General features: G+C 49.8%; 2 protein-coding genes and 1 long non-coding RNA gene across 8 annotated transcripts; 2 read left to right on the top strand and 1 right to left on the bottom strand.

Annotated features, from left to right (window-relative positions):
- The first annotated feature begins 14 nt into the window (after window positions 1-14).
- On the top strand, window positions 15-999 carry LOC115251501 (uncharacterized). Its single transcript, XR_003890069.1, has 4 exons — window positions 15-194; window positions 346-621; window positions 717-776; window positions 905-999. It is a non-coding gene; the product is annotated as an uncharacterized lncRNA (long non-coding RNA).
- A 3,325-nt stretch (window positions 1,000-4,324) lies between these two features.
- On the top strand, window positions 4,325-11,725 carry sidt2 (SID1 transmembrane family, member 2). The gene is given in 36 exon segments (XM_029844168.1): window positions 4,325-4,339; window positions 4,506-4,682; window positions 4,768-4,883; window positions 5,322-5,486; window positions 5,579-5,624; window positions 5,791-5,892; window positions 5,966-6,059; window positions 6,205-6,255; window positions 6,258-6,379; window positions 6,775-6,831; window positions 6,833-6,872; window positions 7,216-7,272; window positions 7,377-7,403; window positions 7,786-7,824; window positions 7,912-7,989; window positions 8,414-8,529; window positions 8,724-8,765; window positions 8,768-8,799; window positions 8,877-8,943; window positions 9,025-9,063; window positions 9,065-9,099; window positions 9,173-9,260; window positions 9,262-9,297; window positions 9,411-9,528; window positions 9,611-9,729; window positions 9,731-9,748; window positions 9,835-9,898; window positions 9,901-9,942; window positions 10,142-10,214; window positions 10,297-10,324; window positions 10,326-10,348; window positions 10,440-10,518; window positions 10,520-10,548; window positions 10,619-10,730; window positions 10,802-10,915; window positions 10,986-11,725. Coding segments are annotated over 36 exon segments (2,523 nt in total). The 3' UTR covers window positions 11,049-11,725.
- Window positions 11,726-13,414: 1,689 nt separating this feature from the next.
- LOC105417115 (centrosomal protein of 164 kDa) lies at window positions 13,415-20,851 on the bottom strand. Of its 6 annotated transcripts, none has more exons than XM_029843966.1 (22): window positions 20,643-20,851; window positions 20,420-20,506; window positions 20,133-20,244; window positions 19,527-19,734; window positions 19,177-19,350; window positions 18,950-19,087; window positions 18,727-18,831; window positions 17,947-18,066; window positions 16,920-16,967; window positions 16,733-16,836; window positions 16,154-16,510; window positions 15,937-16,032; window positions 15,661-15,870; window positions 15,344-15,536; window positions 15,067-15,186; window positions 14,815-14,958; window positions 14,668-14,703; window positions 14,516-14,578; window positions 14,142-14,400; window positions 13,920-14,063; window positions 13,592-13,759; window positions 13,415-13,520 (listed from the first exon to the last, which is right to left on the bottom strand). In XM_029843966.1, the coding sequence occupies exons 2-20, from the start codon at window positions 20,499-20,501 to the stop codon at window positions 13,924-13,926; spliced, it is 2,709 nt and encodes a 902-aa protein (XP_029699826.1). In that variant the 5' UTR covers window positions 20,502-20,506; window positions 20,643-20,851; the 3' UTR covers window positions 13,415-13,520; window positions 13,592-13,759; window positions 13,920-13,923. The 6 variants fall into 6 exon arrangements, with proteins under 6 accessions (XP_029699826.1, XP_029699827.1, XP_029699825.1 ...); XM_029843967.1 differs by having other exon boundaries at window positions 16,926-16,967; window positions 17,947-18,069; XM_029843965.1 differs by having other exon boundaries at window positions 15,937-16,029; window positions 17,947-18,069.
- Between the last annotated feature and the right edge of the window lie 68 nt (window positions 20,852-20,919).

Here is a 20,919-nt window from a genome sequence, read left to right on the forward strand (position 1 = left end):
CTGAAAACGGCCAAGCAGCAAGACCAGCGCAGGAGCAACTGGAGAAGAGGGTGGGACAACTGGAGAAGGAATACAAACACCTCGCCTCCAGCCTGGAGATGGAGATGGACAAAATGAAAGCAGCGAATGCCCAGGAGAGGGTGGCTTCTCGCCAAAAAATGGGGTCCTCCTTGCACCTTGAGGATAATGAGCAGGTAAAGCCATTACTGAGATGAGGCTGACTAAATTGGCAACAACTACAGCCATTTTTTTTGACAAGCTGGGAACATATGGAGCATTATCCAGATGCTGCAGATAATTCCACATTCACCAGCTGTTTGATTCTCCACCTTTGTGTGTCGTCAGGCATTAATCCATCTCCAAAAGGTTAGAAGTTTTCTGGAGGGGGAGCTGTGCAACGTGTCAGGAGGGAAGGCAAAGAACGAGTATGAGGAGACCGTGGAGAAGATGCAGAGGCTCCAGCAGGAAATAAAAAAAGAAAAGGAAGAGAAAAAATGGGACTCAGGAAAGAGAAGAAGCAACTGAAGAAGAAGATAGAGCAACGGAGCAGCGGATAGAGCAACTGGAGAAGAGGGCGGAGCACTTAGATAATAAAAATAACCGCGCTAGTGACAGATTGGGGTAAAATATAACATCATACATCCATGTGTTAGTTTTGCTTTGCTTTTATTTTCGGGAGGGTGCTTTAATTGGAAGTGTTGCTTCCTCCTCTCCAGACCTGGCAGAGTCATGGACCCACCGCTTTCTGCTCGTTATGTCAGAAATGACAACATGGAGTAAGTCCTGAAACGTGGCGTTGAAATGGCATTTCTGTGCTCCTTTAATGGGAACTGCTGGAATTGTGGCGTTAAACTCATCCCTTATTCCTTTATATCTTTGGTGCATGCTTTAATCACTGGTGAAGTTCAGCCAACAATATCTCCCAGGTTCCTCTCCAAGAAGAAAGTTTGATTCATCAGATGAACATTAATCAGGTAATAGAGATACAGACCAGCAGTGACATGGTGGAGATAAAAACCAAACTCTTGAAATGGTATGCTAAAATGAATGATCTATAGTTTGTCACACTGCAAAGCCACCTCTCCAGATGTGGCACAGGGAGCCCTAATGGCCCATCATCCTTGCTGAGATGTCCCAAGACCTTTGGAGTGAACTGTTGTCCGTGTGGCCCCACGTATGGACACCCCAGCCCATTATTGCAAGGCACGACCACAGAACTCATACTTGAAGTAGAACGTGACATTTATGGTTTGTATTAATGCTTTTATTGATGTTGGTCATTTGGTGTTCTTCAGGAACAACTGGAAGCTCTTTTCCTGTGAATCCACTCCAGTGTTTATCCGTCAAACGTGCCTTCAGGGTAATTATTCTAACCTTAGTCCCGCTCACAGCTGCTGCCTGTGTGGGTCGCCGAGGCGTTATTAATGCCAAGTGATTGCTAAAGTGTCCCGCTTTCTGGGCTTGAAAACAGAAATCTATTCTTCTGACACCAATATCTCATTCTGTTGTGTACTAATCTATATGTAGGAGGCGTAATCTGTAAAGAAAGACAAAGATGGCAAGCTAAAAACAGCCCTAAACTTTGGGAACTTACATTGAAACAATTCAACAAAGGGGCACTGTGATGTAATAGTTAAAGTCTGTATGAATATTTGACTCTGAACTAAGCAACGGTGCTAAAGTGCTGTGTGTGTGTGTGTGTGTTGCTTCGCAGTGTGTGTAACCTGCATTTTGGGCAGAGTTCAGGAGACATCAATAGTTACAGGGAGGCCCTCAAAGTCAACAGCACCAAGAGCTGGTGGGACAAACACAAGAGTGCATTGTAAACTCCGTCCTGGGACCAACATCAGTCCCCCCAGCAGATCCAGAGATTTTTCCCAATTCACTTCTACGTGATGATGTGCTGCAATCCTTTTTTGACAAATAAAATGTGTTTTAATTGTGAAAAGAAAGGGCTTGTGTATAATGGATAAGAATTTGATATTCACATAGTATTGTGTGTGTTATATGAGGTACTGTGAATAAGTGACTTGACTACATACAATTGAATGCACTAGAGCAGGGGTGTCCCAAACTTTTTTCACCGAGGGCCAATACATAAAAATATAGAGGAGGGGGCTGGGCCACTTACAAGAAATTAGGTATATAGCCTCTAAGAAGCTAAGAACTAGAAGTCCAATACACTCAAGCAAAAGTAGAAGTACGGGCCATATTCTATTCTATTATAAAATGTCTGCGGGCCAATTAAAAATGGGCGAAGGGCCACAGTTGGCCCGCGGGCCGTAGTTTGGACACCCCTGTATTGGTGTCAAACTCTGGCCCGTGGGGCCAAATTTGGCCCGCAATGTAATTATATTTGGGCCCGTGCGGCCATACCAATTGACTATTAGAGCTGGCCCACCGGTATTATCGCTTAAGCGCAATGTGCTAATACTACAAATACCAGAATGCTCTGCTAGTGTTTTGGTGTGAAAATCCACATCCACATCAGTTGGTGGTGGTAATGCACCAGTATGTGGCTTGCTGACCACCAAGAAAGAGGAAGTAGTCCATAGCAACCTTATATGGCTAATGCAAATTCTGGCACTACCCCTCTGAAAAATGATTAAGGGAAAGACAGAAAATAAGACCTTTCTGAACAGGTAGGAGGCAGAATGTCTGTTTAGATGTGTGCAAAGATGTACCCGTCTGTCTTGTATGTGGAGCCAATGTTCATTACAAGGAGAACAACAGCTGACGCTATAAAACACAACACCAAGACAAACACACACACCTGGAAATGACTCAAGGTGCCAGAAAGTAGCTTAAGAGATGAAAAGGCATTCGATTTACACTACAATAACTTACAATGGCAAAAGATTACTGTTAAATTTAAAAGAGAAGAACTGAATGCCAGTGATTTTATTTGTTTTTTATTTGGAATTTCGATTTTGCATGTGTGCAGTAATAAATTCTATATTTTTTTGTATTAAGCTTTGCTGTTCCAGGTTCGAGTTGTTGAGCAAAACTAGTTTGGGTCCATATGAAAAGGTTCTGTGTTGTAGCTGGAGAGGAGATTTTTTCAAAAAAATATCCATGTTGGCCCGTGACTTTGCCCTAGTTTTGAATTTTGGCCCACTGGGTATTTGAGTTTGACACCTCTGCACTAGAGGGAGAGTTTTTGGTGTTCAGCTGGGGGGCAAACAAGGAATCAAAAGTATAAACCGGTTCCTCTTCATGCCTCTCGTGTCTAACTTGTTATTCAGTAATGTTGTATTAAGTTAAACACCTGGCCTTTCCCTTCGTTGTCCTCATTTACCCTCTCAAAACACAAATTAGTAATTAGTAACAAAAAATAACCCCTTGTAGGTAATTCAAAGTTAAGCACCACATGGCACTATGGAATTATTTTAGACTAGTCTATAGTCTAAAACACTAGACTATTTTAGACATTCTTCAATAAAAGTGCCACACTCCAGGAGAAAAACTACAACCGAAAACCTGTCCATGTGAAGGAAAAGGTGGTTGTGTAGTTTCTGAACAGCCATATAACTGCACAAAATACACAAATTTAATAGCTGGTCACAAAGAGTCACATTGCAGTCTAGGTCTTGAAAATCCCATCATTCACAATTGCTAAAATGTAGTTTTATTATTTAGTTTTTTGTATAGCTAGTTTGCAGCAGAATAGAAGCGATCGTGGGTTTTTATATTGTTAACGGGCCCCTGCAGTTCATATTCCAGGACCACAGGGGTCAGTAAAATCACCTGCGAGTCTGCTGTGATACAACACGGCAACTAAAGAATCGTTTTAAAAACGTTTTCTGCTATTGCGGCCACCGTAATATTTACACCGTGAGGTGAATAACAAAAGAAAAACAGTAAATATTAAGGAATCTATATTTTACATTTTTGGCTCGCATGACGTAATGAAGTCGGTTTTGTTTACAGTCTGTGAGCGGCTGCGCTGATTGTCTTATTCACCTTCCCTGCGAAAAACAACGCCGTTTAATAGAGATACTGGCCAGGTAATGTGCAGAATGTACAGGTGATTACAGGTGATTCCCAGGCGCTTCCGTGTGAGCGGCGCGCTTCTTTTATCGGGGCAGTGTGACGTTTTGATACCCATAAAACACGTCAGCAGCGCTGCTAACGCCACTCAGCCTTGCTAGCAGCCCCAGTCAAGCTAACGTGTTAGCAGCAGCTGTGGTGGTTCCCAGCGGTTCTGAACGTCATTTCCTCCCCCCGAGGCGCCACATCTGGGCCGCCGGAGGACCGTTCACACCTTCCTGCACACCTCTGTCTCATGCTGCGGATTCACGGGCCACTTGGCACCAGTTTCCGGATGGGTTCGGGCTGCGTGAAGGAACACCCGCCTCGGTAACTGCTGGACTCTAATTGCTACTTTTTTGTTTATTTTTATTTTTTTCTGAAAGAAAAACGTTTTAGACAACATGGTGTTGAGAAGTTGCTGGAAAATCTCGGCATAAAAAACAGCCGTGGAGCTGTGTACCGGTGTGGTGTAGGATGGGTGCTGGGGCTGGTCCTGGTGGGGCCACTTCTGTGGCCCCGGGGGCCTCGTATTCCCCAGCAATGTGGGTCCAAAACAGGCCGAATTTGATACAATCGACAGCGACACGGTGTCGAGCGAAAAACCAAAACCATCTACATCCTTCAACCACAACCACGTCTCCCGGAATAAGGTGAGTTTTCTAAGGTTAACACGTGACGGCCTCCCCCCCTGAGCGGTGGTTCCGATTGATCCTCTCTTTGTGCTGCCGACGGGAGGGCGTGCGTGTGTCTGTGGACGCCCTGACCCCGGGTTCTGAGAGTCCGATCCTGTTTGTGCTGCGGCAGAAGCAAGCGGTGCTGTCCTTCCAGGTCCCCCTCATCCTGCGAGGCCTGTAAGTCCGTTCTGTCCTCCGCCACCAGGAACCCCTGTTGGGAGTGATTGATCAGGAGCGATTGATCAGGAGTGGGTGATCAGGAGCGATTGATCATTAGTGGGTGATCAGGAGTGAGTGATTGGCAGTGATTGATATGGCGTGTGTGGCATTAAACTATCCAGGGGACCTGCCTCCGCCCCTCTTGCCCCCCACCCGCGACCCCAGAAGGAGTAAAGTAGTTAAAAAGACGAGAGGATCTGTGTATGAAGCTAAAGTCTGTGGACCGGCGGTGTGTTGCTGGTAGTTTACTGACGTTTACGCAAATGAACCCTCGACTTTCACTTCCTCATTCATGAACGCTGCTCGTGACTTCCTGTAAATTTGTTGCTGTTTCTTTCCCGTCGTCAAGGCGGTTTCCACCTCCTCGTAACTGCCTTTCACCTGTGCACCCTCCAGCTATCAGAGGAAATATCCATACAATCACGTGGGCCGAACACTGTGCCAGCCTCTGACCCGGGCCGCGTCCGAGACCCAGTTCTTCTTTGTGGACGTGTCCACCCTGTCCAGCCAGGGCACCAACTACCAGCTGAGGGTGAGCCGTGTGGACAGCTTCACCCTGCAGTGAGTGAGCGCGGTGACGCACCAGCACAATCAGAGTCGCTGCCATGGAGCAGATAAGTAAATCAGCTCTGTACTGTGACCTCCACATGTAGGACGGACAGGAGATTCAGCTTTACGGCGTCACCGTCCCAACCCCAGGTACACCAAACCCCCCACCCCGTAAAGGAATCCTCTAATCTTTTATTCTATATCATCTATAAGACCTCAACATTCTTGTTCTGCTCCTCAACACTTCCACTTCTCCTTTATTCTTTTTCCCACGTGCGCTGTACCACACGTTTTCTCTTTTATTCTCTCCTCTCAGTACTTCAAGTACATTTTCCCAGACGGAGTGGACACGGTCATTGTCAAGGTCAACTCGGACATGACCTTCCCCTGCTCCGTCATGTCCATCCAGGACATCCAGGTACATCTTTAGGTGTCCTCACGGCCGTCCATATTTCTGTGGCTTTTGTCCTGAATCTGACCTTTTGTGCCAGTGTCCCGTCTATGATCTTGACAACAACGTGGCCTTCACTGGGATGTACCAGACTATGACCAAAAAGGGGCCATCACTGTGCAGGTAATGTTTGGGTGGTGTTTATGGGATGCTTGTGTTAGACAGTCAGGACATTCCCGCCCATACAGGAAGTCTCACGTTTGACTGATGAAGTCTTCCAGCAGGCCGCCGCTCTTCTGGGAGCGACGTGCTCACGTGCGCTCTGTTCCCCCCCCGCAGAGAAAGACTTCCCCAGCTCCAGTTTCTATGTGGTGGTGGTGGTGAAAACAGAAGCGAGGCCTGTGGAGGACCGCTGCGTTTCTACCCGCTCCGTCCCGACGAGCTGATCGATGCTGGCAACCGCACCAAAGTCCTGGACGTCGTCGTTTCTCCTGCTATCAACTGTGAGTGCTGCGTGGTGGCCAGGCGGGGCCATGCGGGGCCACATGTGCCATGCGGGGCCAGATGTGGCCATGCGGGCCACATGTGCCCATGCGGGGCCACATGTGGCCATGCGGGGCCAGATGTGGCCATGCGGGCCACATGTGCCCATGCGGGGCCACATGTGGCCATGCGGGGCCAAGGTGCCATGCGGGGCCACAGTGCCACTTGCGGGGCCACATGTGGCCATGCTGGGCCACATGTGGCCATGCGGGGCCAGATGGGCCATGCGGGGCCACATGTGCCCATGCGGGGCCACATGTACCCATGCGGGGGCACATGTACCCAGGCGGGGCCAATGCGGGGCCAGATGTGGCCATGCGGGGCCAGATGTGCCAGATTTTGACGTCTCCTCGTGTCCCTCCACAGCTCGGGTTGTACGTGATGGGGATGCTCTTCTGTCTGGGCATCTTCCTCTCCTTCTACCCTGCTCACGCTGCTGGTGGCCTGCATGGAAAGAAACGACGGTTAGACACTTCTTCTTCTGTGACGACATCAGCTGAGCTGCTTCAGGTGTCGGGGGGGGGGGGGGGGGGGGGGGGTCAGGGGTCAGGAGAGGCCCGTGGGGCTGGAACGCCTCATTGCAACTTGCTTTCTCACCTTTTCCTCCCAGTTAGTCAGTTTTTGCCCTGTCAGCCATCATTTGTGACAGATTGAACCTTCATTAAACGGCTTGGCTCTTCTGGTCCAGTAACCCGGGATCTCAGTTCCAAACGTCTTCCGTTCCATGAGCGTTGCTGGTCCGAGGAGGAGCCTCAGAACGCACTTTTAACCCTAACCCTAACCCTAACCCTAAGCCTTCTTTTTCAGAATGAACAGGAAAGCGACCCTTCCCGATTCCTGTGGACATGTCACCTGCTGAAACAGGTAACTAGGTGCCCTGTTAGGATAGACCGGCCGTAGATATTTAGAGTAGGAATGTGAAGGGATGCACTAAAATGTCCGCTCGCTCTCTCCTCCCTGTGGTTCAGCCTCGCTGCTCGGGAAGAACGGAGACGGTATAACCAAAGTTCTCTCTCCTTTGCTGTCAGTGTTTGCTTGGTCAGCAGCTCGCTCACTTTACACACTGTGTTACTCTCACAAACGCCACAAAAAATGAGACTACGGGAGAATATTGTGGTCAAGTGCTGGTTCTGTGCCTTTCACTGGCCCGTCCATCCCATGACCCACCAGTGGCTCGGTTAAGACATCAGAACACGAGAATGCTGCTTTGCTCCTCACCTGAAGTTTAACTTTTGCTTGTTTAGACGTTCACCTGTAGACGCCTGTTTCTGTGCTGCTGTTACCTAGTGACCGCTGGTTACTGTGCTTAGTTTATGCATGTTAACAGCACAAACCAACCCACAACCCTCTCAGCTGTGAACACTGATGTGTCCGCAGGCAAGATTCCAGGCTCCCCGTGTGAATACGGCTCTTTCGGTGGGTTTTTATTTTTGTCAATTAGATTTTAAATATTATTTCAAAATAATAATAAGAATATTTTTTAATCCTTTCATTTATTTCCAGCTGACAACGGCAGCACACTAAGTTCAGAGGCCATCACTGACAGCGCCACATCGACAGACAACAACTATGGCTACATGGGTACACACACACACACACACACACACACACACACACACACACACACACACACTCTCTCCCCAGACTGTTGGACGTGTCCACACACGGCTTCACGCCGCCTCACAGCTGTTGTGTGTGTGCTTACCAGGACAGGAGCCGTTCAAACGCCGCCCGCTCTCCGGTCACCTTCATCACACAACCTTCTGCACTGGTGACACACGCGCCAAATTGGCCCGAGCACTTCAGAAATTTCACACCACGTCAATCGTAGTTGATATCAGATTCCCCCGAATCACAGATTCCAAATCAGATGTTGAAATCCGTGATCTGAAAATGAACAATCACTCAGACGTTGTGATTTTTTAGCGGCGAATGTGGCCGCGCCTGTAACGCTTCCACGACACGGTGGATTCTCAATGGCGGCTCGCCTCTGTCCTCCCCTCAGACCGATCCTTGGACAGCATTGGGAGGAGCAGGCAGGAATCCCTCAGCTCTGTGGAGGAGGATGACTACGACACGTTGGACGACATCGACTCTGACAAAAACATCGTCCGCACCAAGGTCCGTTTACGCCTCCCAACAGAACCTAATCGGCAGCTTGAACCCACTGAGAGGCAGAATTGTGAAGGCTGAGATGTGTAGAAATGCGTGCGGTTTCAGCAAAGTGGGCGTGGCCTGTCACCGCGGAGACGTGGCCCCGCCCCAGTTAAGTCAGACCAGATCATGTCTCCCTTGCTCGTCCTTCCTTCCTGCAGAAATTTCTCTGTGTGTCCGACCTGGCTCGCAAAGACAAGAGGAATTCGCAAGCAAGAAATACCAAATCTACTTCTGGTAGAGCCGCTGGTGCTCATCTGGTGCACTCGTGTGTCCGATTAGACTCTGACTGGTGCGGAATGCTTTCCCTACAGGAATATCGCCACTATTGCCGTGTTCTACGCGCTGCCGGTCATCCAGCTGGTGATCACCTATCAGACGGTACACTGACCCCCCTTCCTGATTCTGAAGCGGTTCTTTGTGTGTGTCGGGACGTCACCTGAACGCGTGATTGTTGTTCAGGTGGTGAATGTGACAGGAAACCAAGACATCTGCTTCTACAAGCTTCCTGTGTGCCCACCCGCTGGGAGCGCTCAGGTGGGTGCCACTGCAGGTGTCTGCACAGATCCACAGTTGGGAGCATTTATCTGACCCACTCCACCTTCCACAGCGCATTTAACAACATCCTCAGTAACCTTGGTTACGTGATGCTGGGACTTCTCTTCCTCTTTATCGTCCTCATGAAAGACATCGTCCACAAACCGTGCTCTTGTCAGAAATGACCTCAATGCTCTGGTGAGGCAACCAGGACGGGGCTCCGGGGAAATCGTAACCTTTCCTAGCTCCCGTTTAATACAGATCAGCTCTATTAACCAGACGCCTCCGATATCCGTGCACTTTCCCTCCAGGAATGTGGCATCCCAAAGCACTTTGGTCTTTTCTATGCCATGGGAACGGCTCTGATGATGGAGGGCCTGCTGAGCGCCTGCTACCATGTCTGTCCCAACTACACCAACTTCCAGTTTGGTAAGTTCACTTGGGTTGTGAAGCAGGTTAAAGGTGTTGCTGAGCCAGTCTGCAGACCCCCCCTGCCTGTTTGTGTTTGCAGACACCTCCTTCATGTACATGATTGCTGGGCTGTGCATGTTGAAGCTGTATCAGAAGAGACACCCCGACATCAACGCCAGTGCGTACACCGCCTACGCCTGCCTGGCCGTGGTCATCTTCTTTCTCCGTGCTGGGAGTGGTGCGTTTCCACACCACCCTCTTCACATATTGGGAGCAGAGCTGAGGAGAGGCGGAGCCTGCACATCAGTGTTGTGCTCTTTGCAGGTGTTTGGGAAAGGCACATGGGTTTCCTGGATCGTCTTCTCCGTCATCCACATTCTGGCCACGCTCCTCTCAGTACTCAGCTCTACTACATGGGCCGCTGGAAGCTGGGTAACATCACAACCCTTTTTACCCCTGACAATCTGCCCCGGAGGAGATCCTGGGTCCTTGGGTTCATCCACTTCTCCTTCTCATCAGTAACAAATTTGTCGTTAAATTGCGGTGTTTTGTATGTGCATTGTCCTGAGCTGGATTTGGTCGTCACACAGACGTGTGTGTGTGTGGGTGTGTGTGTGTTGTTCTGTGCCAGACTCGGGGGTGCTGCGCAGGATCGGGAACGTCATTTACACGGACTGCATCCGACAGTGCAGCGGACCGATGTACAATCGTGAGTCGCCACCGTTCAAAACGTGCTGATAAAAACAAGCCAAATCCACTCTGAACTCATAACCTGCGTTTCCCCCGCCAGGACCGGATGGTTCTGCTTGTAATGGGGAAACATAGTGAACTGGTCTCTGTAAGTACAGGTGTCACTTTATTCCTTTAAGAGTCTCTACAGCTTGAATAACGGCACCATCTTCACCCTCCTCTTCCTCCTGCCTCCTCAGAGCTGCCTATGGCCTCATAGAGCGTCCAAATGACTTCGCCTCCTACTTGTTGGCCATCGCCATCTGTAACCTGCTGCCTCTACTTTGCCTTCTACATCATTATGAAGGTGTGTGGTTGTGTGTGTTGTGTGTGCGCGCGCTGGTACTTGCATTAATAGCTAAAGGGCTGTTGTCTGTAGCTGCGGCAGCGGGGAGCGAATCCAGTGTCTGCCGCTGGTGTGTATCCTCTTCACGGCGGTCGTGTGGGGCTTTGCGCTCTACTTCTTCTTCCAGGGTCTCAGCACCTGGCAGGTGAGTATCACGGACGCAACGTTCAAGCATTTGTGTGTCGGTAACGTGCCGTTGCTTCCGTGTGGTCTCAGAAAACCCCGGCGGAGTCTCGTGAACACAACAGAGACTGCATCTTGCTTTCCTTCTTTGACGACCACGATATCTGGCACTTCCTCTCCTCCATCGCCATGTTTGGATCCTTCCTGGTACGATAAACACCAACGCCACAGGACGGTCGCCCGCGCTGCTCTAACCTCTCCGCCACCCCTCTCTTAGGTCCTCCTGACCCTGGATGATGACCTCGACACCATCCAGAGAGACAAGATCTTTGTCTTCTAGATTCTTCTTCATGGGTAATGAGCTAAGCACCTCCTCTCGGGCCTCCTTGCTGTTCCTTCCAAGCACAGTTCGCCTGTTTTTTGCCAGGCGGTGGACAACAGGAAGCCTCTGCCTCCCACCAACCTCCAATCTCCAACAGTATGGACCCAAATGTGCCAACCAAGAGCCACATCAAAGATAATTGAAGTGCTTTGTCCTTTTGCTTGCCATCAATCCAATGTTAGGTTGTGATCAATGTTTACTCACTGCTGATGGTGGAACACTTAAGGTCAGGGTCCGTGCTGATTTTATACGCGCCAGGGTCTGACGCGCAGGACTGAGCTTTTGGAAATGACTGTTTCTATGTTTGTGTGAATGTTTATGCAGGTTAACGTGAGAACGTGGAAGCATCTCAGTCCAGCCTGTGGCCTCGAATGTACTAATGTTAAAACTGATTGGCCACAGCTTGATTAGTCCTTTGCAGAATATGATTGTATTTATTACTGTATTAACTGCCCTGTGTATGCAAGGTCTTTTTTGCACAATACTGTATTAAATAATTATGTTAGACACTCGTATGCGCAGTTACTCAAACATTTTGTACATTGTTCAACTTTTATCTTTGAACTCTAATCTATCAAGTTGAAGATGGTAACTATTTTCCTAAATGAATAAATGGGTACACACACTCTAGTAACGTATGCCAAACTGTATTTATGAAAATATTCAATAGAAAAATACAGCATTTATTCGGCTCCAGTATGTATATATGCACAGGTACAGGTGCCTGACAGATGCAGCAAGTCCCTATTTGGTTTTTTCAGGAAGTTAAAGTTTACAATTTACATTGTACAAAAATAACTCTGGACAGATGAGATCAGTTGTCACTGAAGGGGAGAAGCAAAAACGATATCAAAATGAATAAATAGCTCCGTGATCCAGGCAGGAGAGCCGGTTACTATGGAGACTAACGGGGACTAAATGTGGCCAATATAGACACGAGGCTGTACTGGCTTCCACCTTAGAAAAATATTGAAAGCACAAAGATGTAAACCTACGATTGTCCTCTCACTTCCTATGAAACCACTTAAATAAATACGTGACCTCGCCTGGTTCACAACGACATCTGTAACATTCCTATAAAGTGTGTTAGACAGTAAAGTTGGATTATGGCCGCGGCTGAACTGCCAAATCACAACAGAACCACACGTTGGCCACAAACCTTTGCCCTTTGACAGAATGTAAAACCCTAACACACACGTACACACACACGTGTCACAGTAATGATTAATGGTCCAAAAGTCATGAGCCATCTGGAACCCGTGCAGTCAGTAATAATAGACTCTGATCTGGTCGGTCGTCGTCCAGGCCCAGCTGAACTTTGCTGTTCTCAGCCAGAGGTGCTGGGAGGTGAGGTGAAGAGGGGTCTGGGGGGCAGCGTTAAGGACAACAGCCCTCACCAGGGCAGAAGGCTTTCAACCTGCTTCTCTCCAACACGTGACATTACAGAGAATCCCAGAATGTTTGTGTGGAGCTGACTGAAAGGAATACATGCTTGCCGTCTTTCCTGCGGTTTCCAACCACCTCTTGTTTGCTGCTCATCAGTTGTTCCAGTCTGTGGCTGCTCGTCTCCACCGGCCCGTGCACGGACTGCAGGTCAGGACCATGTGCACTGGGACACGCACAGATATAGCACCTTTAACAATGGTGCCTCTGTCGTCACCACCCAACCCACCACCCCGATAACCCTAACCCTAACCCAGAACAATGACAGATATGGAATTAAAGTTACCTGGAAGTTCTGTAAGGTGAATAAAGTGATGGTGGTTTCCTGCTGAGCAAACGGGTCCTGGGTGCTCCTGGGGAACAACAGTTGAGAGCAGTTTAGACATTCATGAGTGTGTGTGAGTGTGGTGTGTGTGTGTGTGAGTGTGTGTGCGTGTGCGTGTGTGTGTGTGTGTGTGTGCGTGCTCACTGGCTTTCAGCACATGGCTGATGGGGGGTACTGAAGAGGGGGCCGACCGCCACAGACGCCTGTGGGATCCTGCTCCAGGAGTCCGAGAGTCTCAGTGATGGAGGTAAAGCGGAGGAGTGGTGGTCCGGAACCTGCACCTGGGGCAGAACGGGGAACTGGGGGAGGAGTTGAGGGTGGGGTCAGGCTGGGACGGAGGCCTGTGGGAAACCCAAATAGGCTGTGTGGTGCTTTGGTGCTGGGACATGGAGCCCAAAACACTCAGGACTGTGTTGATCTTTCCTGAGATTTTCTTCAAGGACTTTGTCAGCTCTGGGGGGGACGGGGTGCTGTCCACCTGAGGGGGGACAAGACAAACCATCATCCACCTGTTAACTGACAGTGGGGGGCAGAGCTGTTGACCAAAGGTGGGACCCTGTCTGGCCTTGTGCAATCCACAGTGCTGCTGAGGGTCAGATTCACTGATGTCAAAGGTCACCTTCTTAGCAGCTGGGAAGCTGAGACAAACCCTCAAACGGGGGCTGACGGAGCAACAGGACAGACATGTGGTGAGTTGAAACCCCTGGCCACGTGTGCAACAACATCCCCCTACCTGCCCCATCTGCTCTCCTCGGTCAAACCCTCTTCCTGGTTGGGGAGGAGGGAGCAGGTCTGGCTTTGTCTCTGGGCTCTGTGTCTCTCCAGCACCTGCTCGTTCTCAGTCTTCAGGAAAAGTTTCGCTTGTTGAATGACGGCGTCCTGTGACGTGTAGCGTCTGGCTCTGCGTGCAGAGGAGCGTGAGATTAGGTGCTGTAGAGCACATCCCAGCACCCACGTCCTGCCTTCAGAGGTTTGTTTCTGAGGTTCCTGATTTTCTTCCTCTCTACAAAAGTGCTAACGCTACGCTAGCTGGGGCTCAGACTGGGGTACCGGTCACTCACCCGTCTATGCTGCCGGCAGCACCGGGGAGGTGGGAGCTCGGAAAGCTGCCCAGTTCTTCCATGTGCAATGATGAGTTGCTGTTTTCACCAGAAGACTTGGTCCCTTCGGCATCTCCTGCCTCCTGATGCAGATGCTGGTGCAGGCTGGAGGAGAGGCTCACGCTGTCAATACTACTCACCGATCATCCAAACTAACGAACACAGTTCCTCTCCCACCCACACCTGGCTCTGCTGTGATGCTGCCATTGTTTCTGCAAGTGCTCCAGCCCTCTTCCTCCAGCAGCTCCTTCTCTACGGTGGCTCTCAGGCTCTCTTCGATGGCCTTGTCTCTCTCCCTGCGAAGCCTCTGCTCCTCCTTCCTGGCCATGTCCCTGCCCTCCTTAGCTTTCAGGAGGAGTCCTCTGGCCTCCTGATTCTCCGTCACCACCCGCTGCAGCTCCTCTTTCAGCAGATCTCTCTCCCGCCTGAGAGAGTCCAACGACTGGAGGCACCAAACGCAGAACCGAGGGAAGAACAAGAGGGAAGTCGTTATGGGAGCCCTTGGACCCTGTCTACCTGATGCCAACAGTTGCCTCCTCTCTCCTGCAGCGTTGCACCTCTGTCTCTCCATCTGCTTCGTCCTTGGGCTCCTCCAGCTTTTGCCTCCTCAGATCTGCAGCCTAACAGGTGACACACACACTTAGTGTGGTCAACGGTGTGTGTGTGCACAGTGTGTGTGTGTCTGTAGCGTGGCCTCCTGCTTCTTCACCTCGTTGGCTCTCAGCTCCATCTGCAACGTTGATTCCTGATGAGAATACAAGAGAAACATCTCCTCCTTAGCCACATGAGCACCCAACCGGGTTCTAATGAGAGGTGCGACCGGTTTGGGATCAACGGCGGACTGCTTTAGCCTCACCATCAGCGAGTGCTCCAGCTTCATCTCTTGGATCTGCTTGTCAAACTGAAAGCGAAGGTTCTCCAGCTGAGCAGCGTGAGCGGCCTGCAGACGCTCTCGCTCTTCCTGCAGTGAAGACAACAACTGCTGCCTTTCAGCAGACTCCTGAAGAGCGAGGAGAGAAATAAGGAAGGTTTGTTGCTCGTGTCTGCTGGTCTGGACTCTGGAAGCAAGTGAAACGGTTGGTGTCTGAGAGCCAAAAGGCCCCCCGACCTCATCCCTGAACTTCTGTCTGATGCTGTTCATCTCTCTCACGTGGTCCAACCTCAGCATCTCCACTGTGTCCTCATGAGCATGCTGCAGGTCATCTGGGGCCTCCTGGAGAGCATCAGCCTGTTCAGAGACACCACCTTTAATGATAACGTCTGTGTGGTGCCAACCTCTTCCTGGTGCTCTTCCAGGCAACGTTCCCGTGGTTTCAACCTAGCAAAACAACCAACTATAGACGTCCCCTTCTTCTGCTCCAGACATCAACATCGTCCACAGTCACCTTTTTCATGGCAGCTCGTTTGTCCTCTGTCTCTTCCTGGAGTTTCCTCCTCTCTGCTTGAAGCTCCCTGTCCAGCTCTGCCTGTAGTCGGTCCATTTCCAGAACCTTCTGGGCCTCCAATCGCCTGCGTTCGGCCTCTCGCTCTGCTTCCAACCTGTCACGTAGCTCCTTCAGCAGGTTGAGATTCTCCTCCCTGAAGAAGGGATTCTGATTATAACACGGATGGGAAACTAAAAGGACTTTTCCCTGGAAATGTCCTTAACCAGCAGTTTGGGATCAGAAACACACTCAGCCAAGGTCTGTGGCAGATGTCTGACCTGAGCGTTTGTTCCTCTCTCTCCATCTGCTTCTGGGCCGACTCTCTGAGTTCCTCCAGCCTTTCCTTCGCTGCTTGAAGCTCCAGCTCTGCCAGGTTCTGGAGCCGCTCCATCTCCTGGTTCTTCTGGGCCTCCAGCCTATCACACTCCTCCATCCGCTCCGCCTCCAGACGCATGCGCAGCTGTTTCAGCAGGTCTTCGCTCTCCTGCCTGAGGTGATGATCACATGGAAAGTTCCTTAAGTCTGAATCTTCTGAAGTGTGCTTTCAGACCCACCTGAGTCTCAGCTGCTCCTTCTCGGCCATCCCATCAGGCTCCTCGCTCCTGCTGCCCCCCTCCTCACTCATCAGGAGACGCTTCCCTAAAGTCCTGCTGAGACAAAAGTGTGTTTGGGTGATATCAGACTGAGCTGCTCTGCATCCATGAGCATCAACGAGGGACCAAGAGCACAAAACGAGAGTCTGTAGATGTTTCGTCTGTATCTGGTCGCTACCTCGGTCTTTCTTCATCCTCTTCTCTCGGCCTCCTCCCTCCCTCCTCTTCCTCGCTCTTCAGTTCTTCTGGCTGTAGGAGCATTTGCTTCTCCTCCTTTCTAACCAAATTTCCTCTTTCCTTCTCCGCTTCTTCGTTTATTCTACTTTCCTCCTTGATCTCCCTCAGACAGCCGTCCTCTCTCCTTGAGCTCTTCTTCTCCTCCCCTTTCTTCTGCTCTTTAACCTCATCTCCCAGCAGAATGTTTTGATTGTGTGTTGGAGGTTCAGCATCTTCAGCTCTGGGTGTGGGGACCCGCCGACCTCTGGCCGTTTCAGGCCGTTGGAGCCACACTGAAGCACCAGCAGCTGGAAACGACCTGAGGGAAGGAATATTCTGGAATTGTTATTCCGAATCCATCATCCGGGTTTATTCACTGCTTGTGTTTAACTGCTCCCAATAAATTGGATCGTTGGTTTTAATCTGTTGGTCACCAACATGGAATCTTTCCAACAGCAGCTAGCTCTGACTGGATGCACGATTCCCAAACTATAACGTTCCCGTCTTATTCCAACGCTGGAGTATTTAGACGATGACCAACCTGTCGGCAGCCTCGGCTCGGACCCGTCCCCTTTGGTTTCCTCCCTGTCGTTCACCGCTGTCGCTGTCTGACAGGTTTAAGGCTTCTCGTTCTCCGTCTGAGAGCTTGGTTTTAAAAAATGAGGGCGTTATTAGTGTTTAAAGGGCCCAGAGGCATGGTGACCCGTCCCCAAGCAGGGTTATTTTACCTTCACCTCTTTGGAATACGAGTCCTTCACACTGTTGGAATCAGATTTCTGGAACACACACACACACACACTCAGTGAAAACAAAGAGTTCTGAATTTAAATACACATTTACAACTCCAGCTGTGCCGTCGTTCCTCACAAAAAGAGAAGAAAGAGAATAAAACGCTCAGGAAAATCGATCCAAGCTCAGTAAAGTATCATTGCAATCGTTGGGGCGAGTGTGTGAGCGACGGCCCCGGGGCAGAGGAGACATGCAGGGAGCAGGAGGAGCAGCCGGGACGGTGGCGCTGGCGCTACAGACGGGGTGAGAGCACACGAGAGCGAACGCAGTCCTACCTCAGCAGTGGGGGAGCCAGCGAGACCTGCTCTCTCCTGGGAGACCCTTTTAGGGGCTGCTGGGTGGCCTCCAGCTGAGCCGCCTTCACTGCCGTCACACAGCTGTGGGGTTTGAGGCTTCACGGCAGCTGATTCCTCCAAGTCGGAGGCGCCTGCTTCCGTTGTTCCTCCTCTCTCTAGAGAGCTAGCTGCTCCCTCCCCATCACAGGCGTTCAGCCCCCCGTTGCTGAGGGAGCATCTCTCCAAGTCCTCCTCACTTTCACTGCCCTCCTTCATTTCTTCTAGCTTTCACTTTCTCTTCCTGGCTGTCGGCCTCTTCCTCCTCTTCATCCCTGCTCCTTCCATGAGCGATCTCTTCACTCCTCTCATCATTCTGCTGTGCTACAAAACCCTCTGCTTCCCTTTTCCTGCTGCTTCCATCACTTTTGCTTCTTTCCGACAGCTTTTCTAACTCTTCACCCTCCTGAATCTCCTCCTCCTCCTCCTCCTCCTCATCACCTCCACAGCTCTCCTCGTTGACCTTTGCCCTCTCGTTCTCATCACCCTTCTCACTTTCTACAGCGCTTTCACTTCCTTCTTCATCCTTTTCTTCTCTCTCACCAATCACTTCATCCTCTCCACCACCTCTCTGAACGTTCCCTCCTCCCAACTCTCCTCCTCCACTCTTCACCTTATTTAAGTCCTCTCCTACCTCCTGTGGAGACGAGCGTTCAGATTCCAGCCTGACGGGACTTGCGTTCCTACCCACACCCACGTGGCTGTTGCTGCCCCCCAAAGATGAACGTTTGAGGTGTCGACCTCTCAACGAGTTCTGCTGGAGGGTCGGCGATGTGCAGTCGGTCGGGCCCAGACGGGGAAGCATGCAGAGACACAAGGGACGGGCGAGAAAGAGAGGCAACAGCACATCAGGTCAACAGGGACGTTCAAACGGGACTTTCGGGCCCTGAATTCGCCCAAACGGGACGTTTTCCAACAACGAACAAAATGTGGGGATGGCTTTTTGTATCTGGTCCTACGTTGTATTGAAATTTTATTTTATTTCTTCACTAATTCAGGACCAAAATTCCACTTAAATAATTTTGCTAAGTTACTCGTATTAATTTATTTGGTGGTAAAACAGCTTTTGCCCTTTAAGTGACCGTTTTAATTGCTGTCAGTGGAAATTCAAGGCCTAATGGAGCCACACTGTTTTCACTTAGCAAAGCAGCAGAAAGTGACAGTTGGAAGAGGAGAGCGAAGAGAAAGACACAGTAGCAGCCACAGATGCCCCCAGCACAAGAGCTGCATAAACATGTGCAGGACCACGGTGCAAAGGTGAGATGTGGAGGTCAAACCGTTGACCAGGGGCAGAAAAAGGATCGCAGCCGACTTAGAACGTCTGATATATGTCAGAAAATGAGGACGCTACTGTCAGTGGGGAGGAAGGCTAATGGTGCTAATGGTGACTGGGACAGCTGAAAGGTGGGCGTACCTCTCTGGATAATGGTTCTGGACTAAGGTCTCCAGGCAACGTTGGTTTATGCAAATGTGGCTCAGTCTTCTCCTCAGGCGGAGCTCCATCACTTGCACAACTGTCCTACGAGACACACATTAATAGTTTTACACGTGGTTCAAAGGTTGAGTATAAGAATCAGGGCTTCACCTTATATTACAAAGCAAGTATTATTTAGGAAGATAAATTATCCATCAACAACCTCATAGAATAGACGCCTATCAAATGTATCCACATCAAGGTCGTCATCATCATCATCATCATCAAAGCCAGTCAGCAGAACCATCCTCTCATGTTGCTTGTTGCCTCGAATGCCAGACATCCCACTACTTCCAGGGGCCTGCGTGCATAGACGACATTAAAAGCCTTCAGGTTTGAGGACAAAGTAAAGTAAAATGTTTGATAATGAGATGTGTGAAGAGAAAATACCCCCTGGGGTGTCTGTTTAGGCTTTATAGGCTCCAGTCCCCCAGAGCTCCCGGTGGACCGTGGGAGCGCAGCGGCGAGACCAGGGAGGGGGCCCAAAGCAGGAGCGTCCAGGCGTCGGAGAGGAGCTATGGTACCTAAGGGTGATGACTGGGGGCCTAAAACTGCATTCAGAACCTGGGAGAAGTGTGTACACCCACAGAAGTAAGCTTTAAAAAGTCGGGATTTTTCTTTTAGCAAGGAGATTCATAAGAACTGAGATCGTTTTACAGTTAAATGGGGCTGCAATTTGATTAAATTGGAAAGAAATATTACAGTCCAAGACAACATGCATACAGAACGCATGCACTTACTCCAAGATTCTTCAACGTTTCCTTCTTCTTTTTCTCTTTTTTCTTCTTCTTTTCCTTCTTTGCTCCCGTGTTCGCTGCAGTTGCTGCGAGCTCAGTTCGCTCGCGCTCCTGGACCACCAGCGTGCGGTAGTACTCATCACACGGGTGATCCCAGGTGGACTCCCCCGAAGAGAAGTTAAAATAGTAGATATCCCCGTTCACATTCTGGCTGCAAATGACAGATGAGGAGGACAGAAAATGGGTTATTTCAGCTTCACCGAGATGCAGCGACAGCCAAAACATCACTGCTTTAGGGCACAAATCTGTGAAATTATTTTCTAATTTACGGTAGATTCAGATGTGATCGATTAAACCAGAACAACTTTAGCTCTCAGAAAGTGCAGACAGGCAGGTAAGTTCCCCACATCCTGCAAGTTCCACCCAAAACTAATACTTGAATGAGCGTTTCTGCCGCCTATATTGCTCGTCTTATATTCGAGCCTTAACTTTGGTGAGAGGGTTGTTGGTTGAGGCAGCAGATTCAGGACACACGTTCTTCACGTCAAAGTGTCCAGAAAACTAAACATGGCCATGTGGTGGTGGACCAAGGTGATTTCTTTTCCTGACCAGGGTTTCCACTGTGAGGGCAGAGGGGCCACGATGCCTTCCCTGGCCAGCCACAGCAGCTCGGGCTCGCTGTTGGGATCGATGCCGATTTCTCGTGCATAATCTTGCACCTCTGGTGTGAAGAATAAAGAGATGACACGACAAACACTCGAAACACCAAGATGCTATATAAGATGCAATACATGGACATACACCATTTAGCTTCCAAGTAAAGTGGACATTTCAAAACAGCCTAGTTCAATAGTGTCATTGCCTAATTCTACATCACTCGCATTAGTTTAATGTACCTTGTTCAGACGGTATATAATTTTCATCATATTCCTCTTCAAGAATTAGTTGGTCTCCTATGAACGTACCTCCTCCACTCATGGTTGCTAGGGAGACGGGAAAATGCAAAACACAGAGTTATATGAACAACAGAAGAGCGAGCAGGTTCATTAACGCATTCAACTGTTTCCACAGACATGACAGATTAAAAGTCTAATCCTCGGTTCAAATGATCAGCCCTACCTCTTAAATCGGGCTTCGTGACACATAGACGAGGGAGGATTTAGAATAATGTGCATTCTTATAGCATCCTGAAATGATCCATATTGAAACGATCCATATAAATCCTGAAATGATCCATATTGATCGCTTCTCATTAAGGGACTATCACTAACTTCCCCGCTAGCCAGCTTCTTCGTTGTGTTGCTGTGTTGTGCTGGTGGAAAACATCCGTCCCGCTACCGCCCCCAGGCGCCCCGGAGAACGAATCACAGCGGTGCGACCAGGATTTCTGTCCGTG

Source organism: Takifugu rubripes, chromosome 11, assembly GCF_901000725.2.
Source record: "Takifugu rubripes chromosome 11, fTakRub1.2, whole genome shotgun sequence".
Classification (NCBI taxonomy): domain Eukaryota; kingdom Metazoa; phylum Chordata; class Actinopteri; order Tetraodontiformes; family Tetraodontidae; genus Takifugu; species Takifugu rubripes.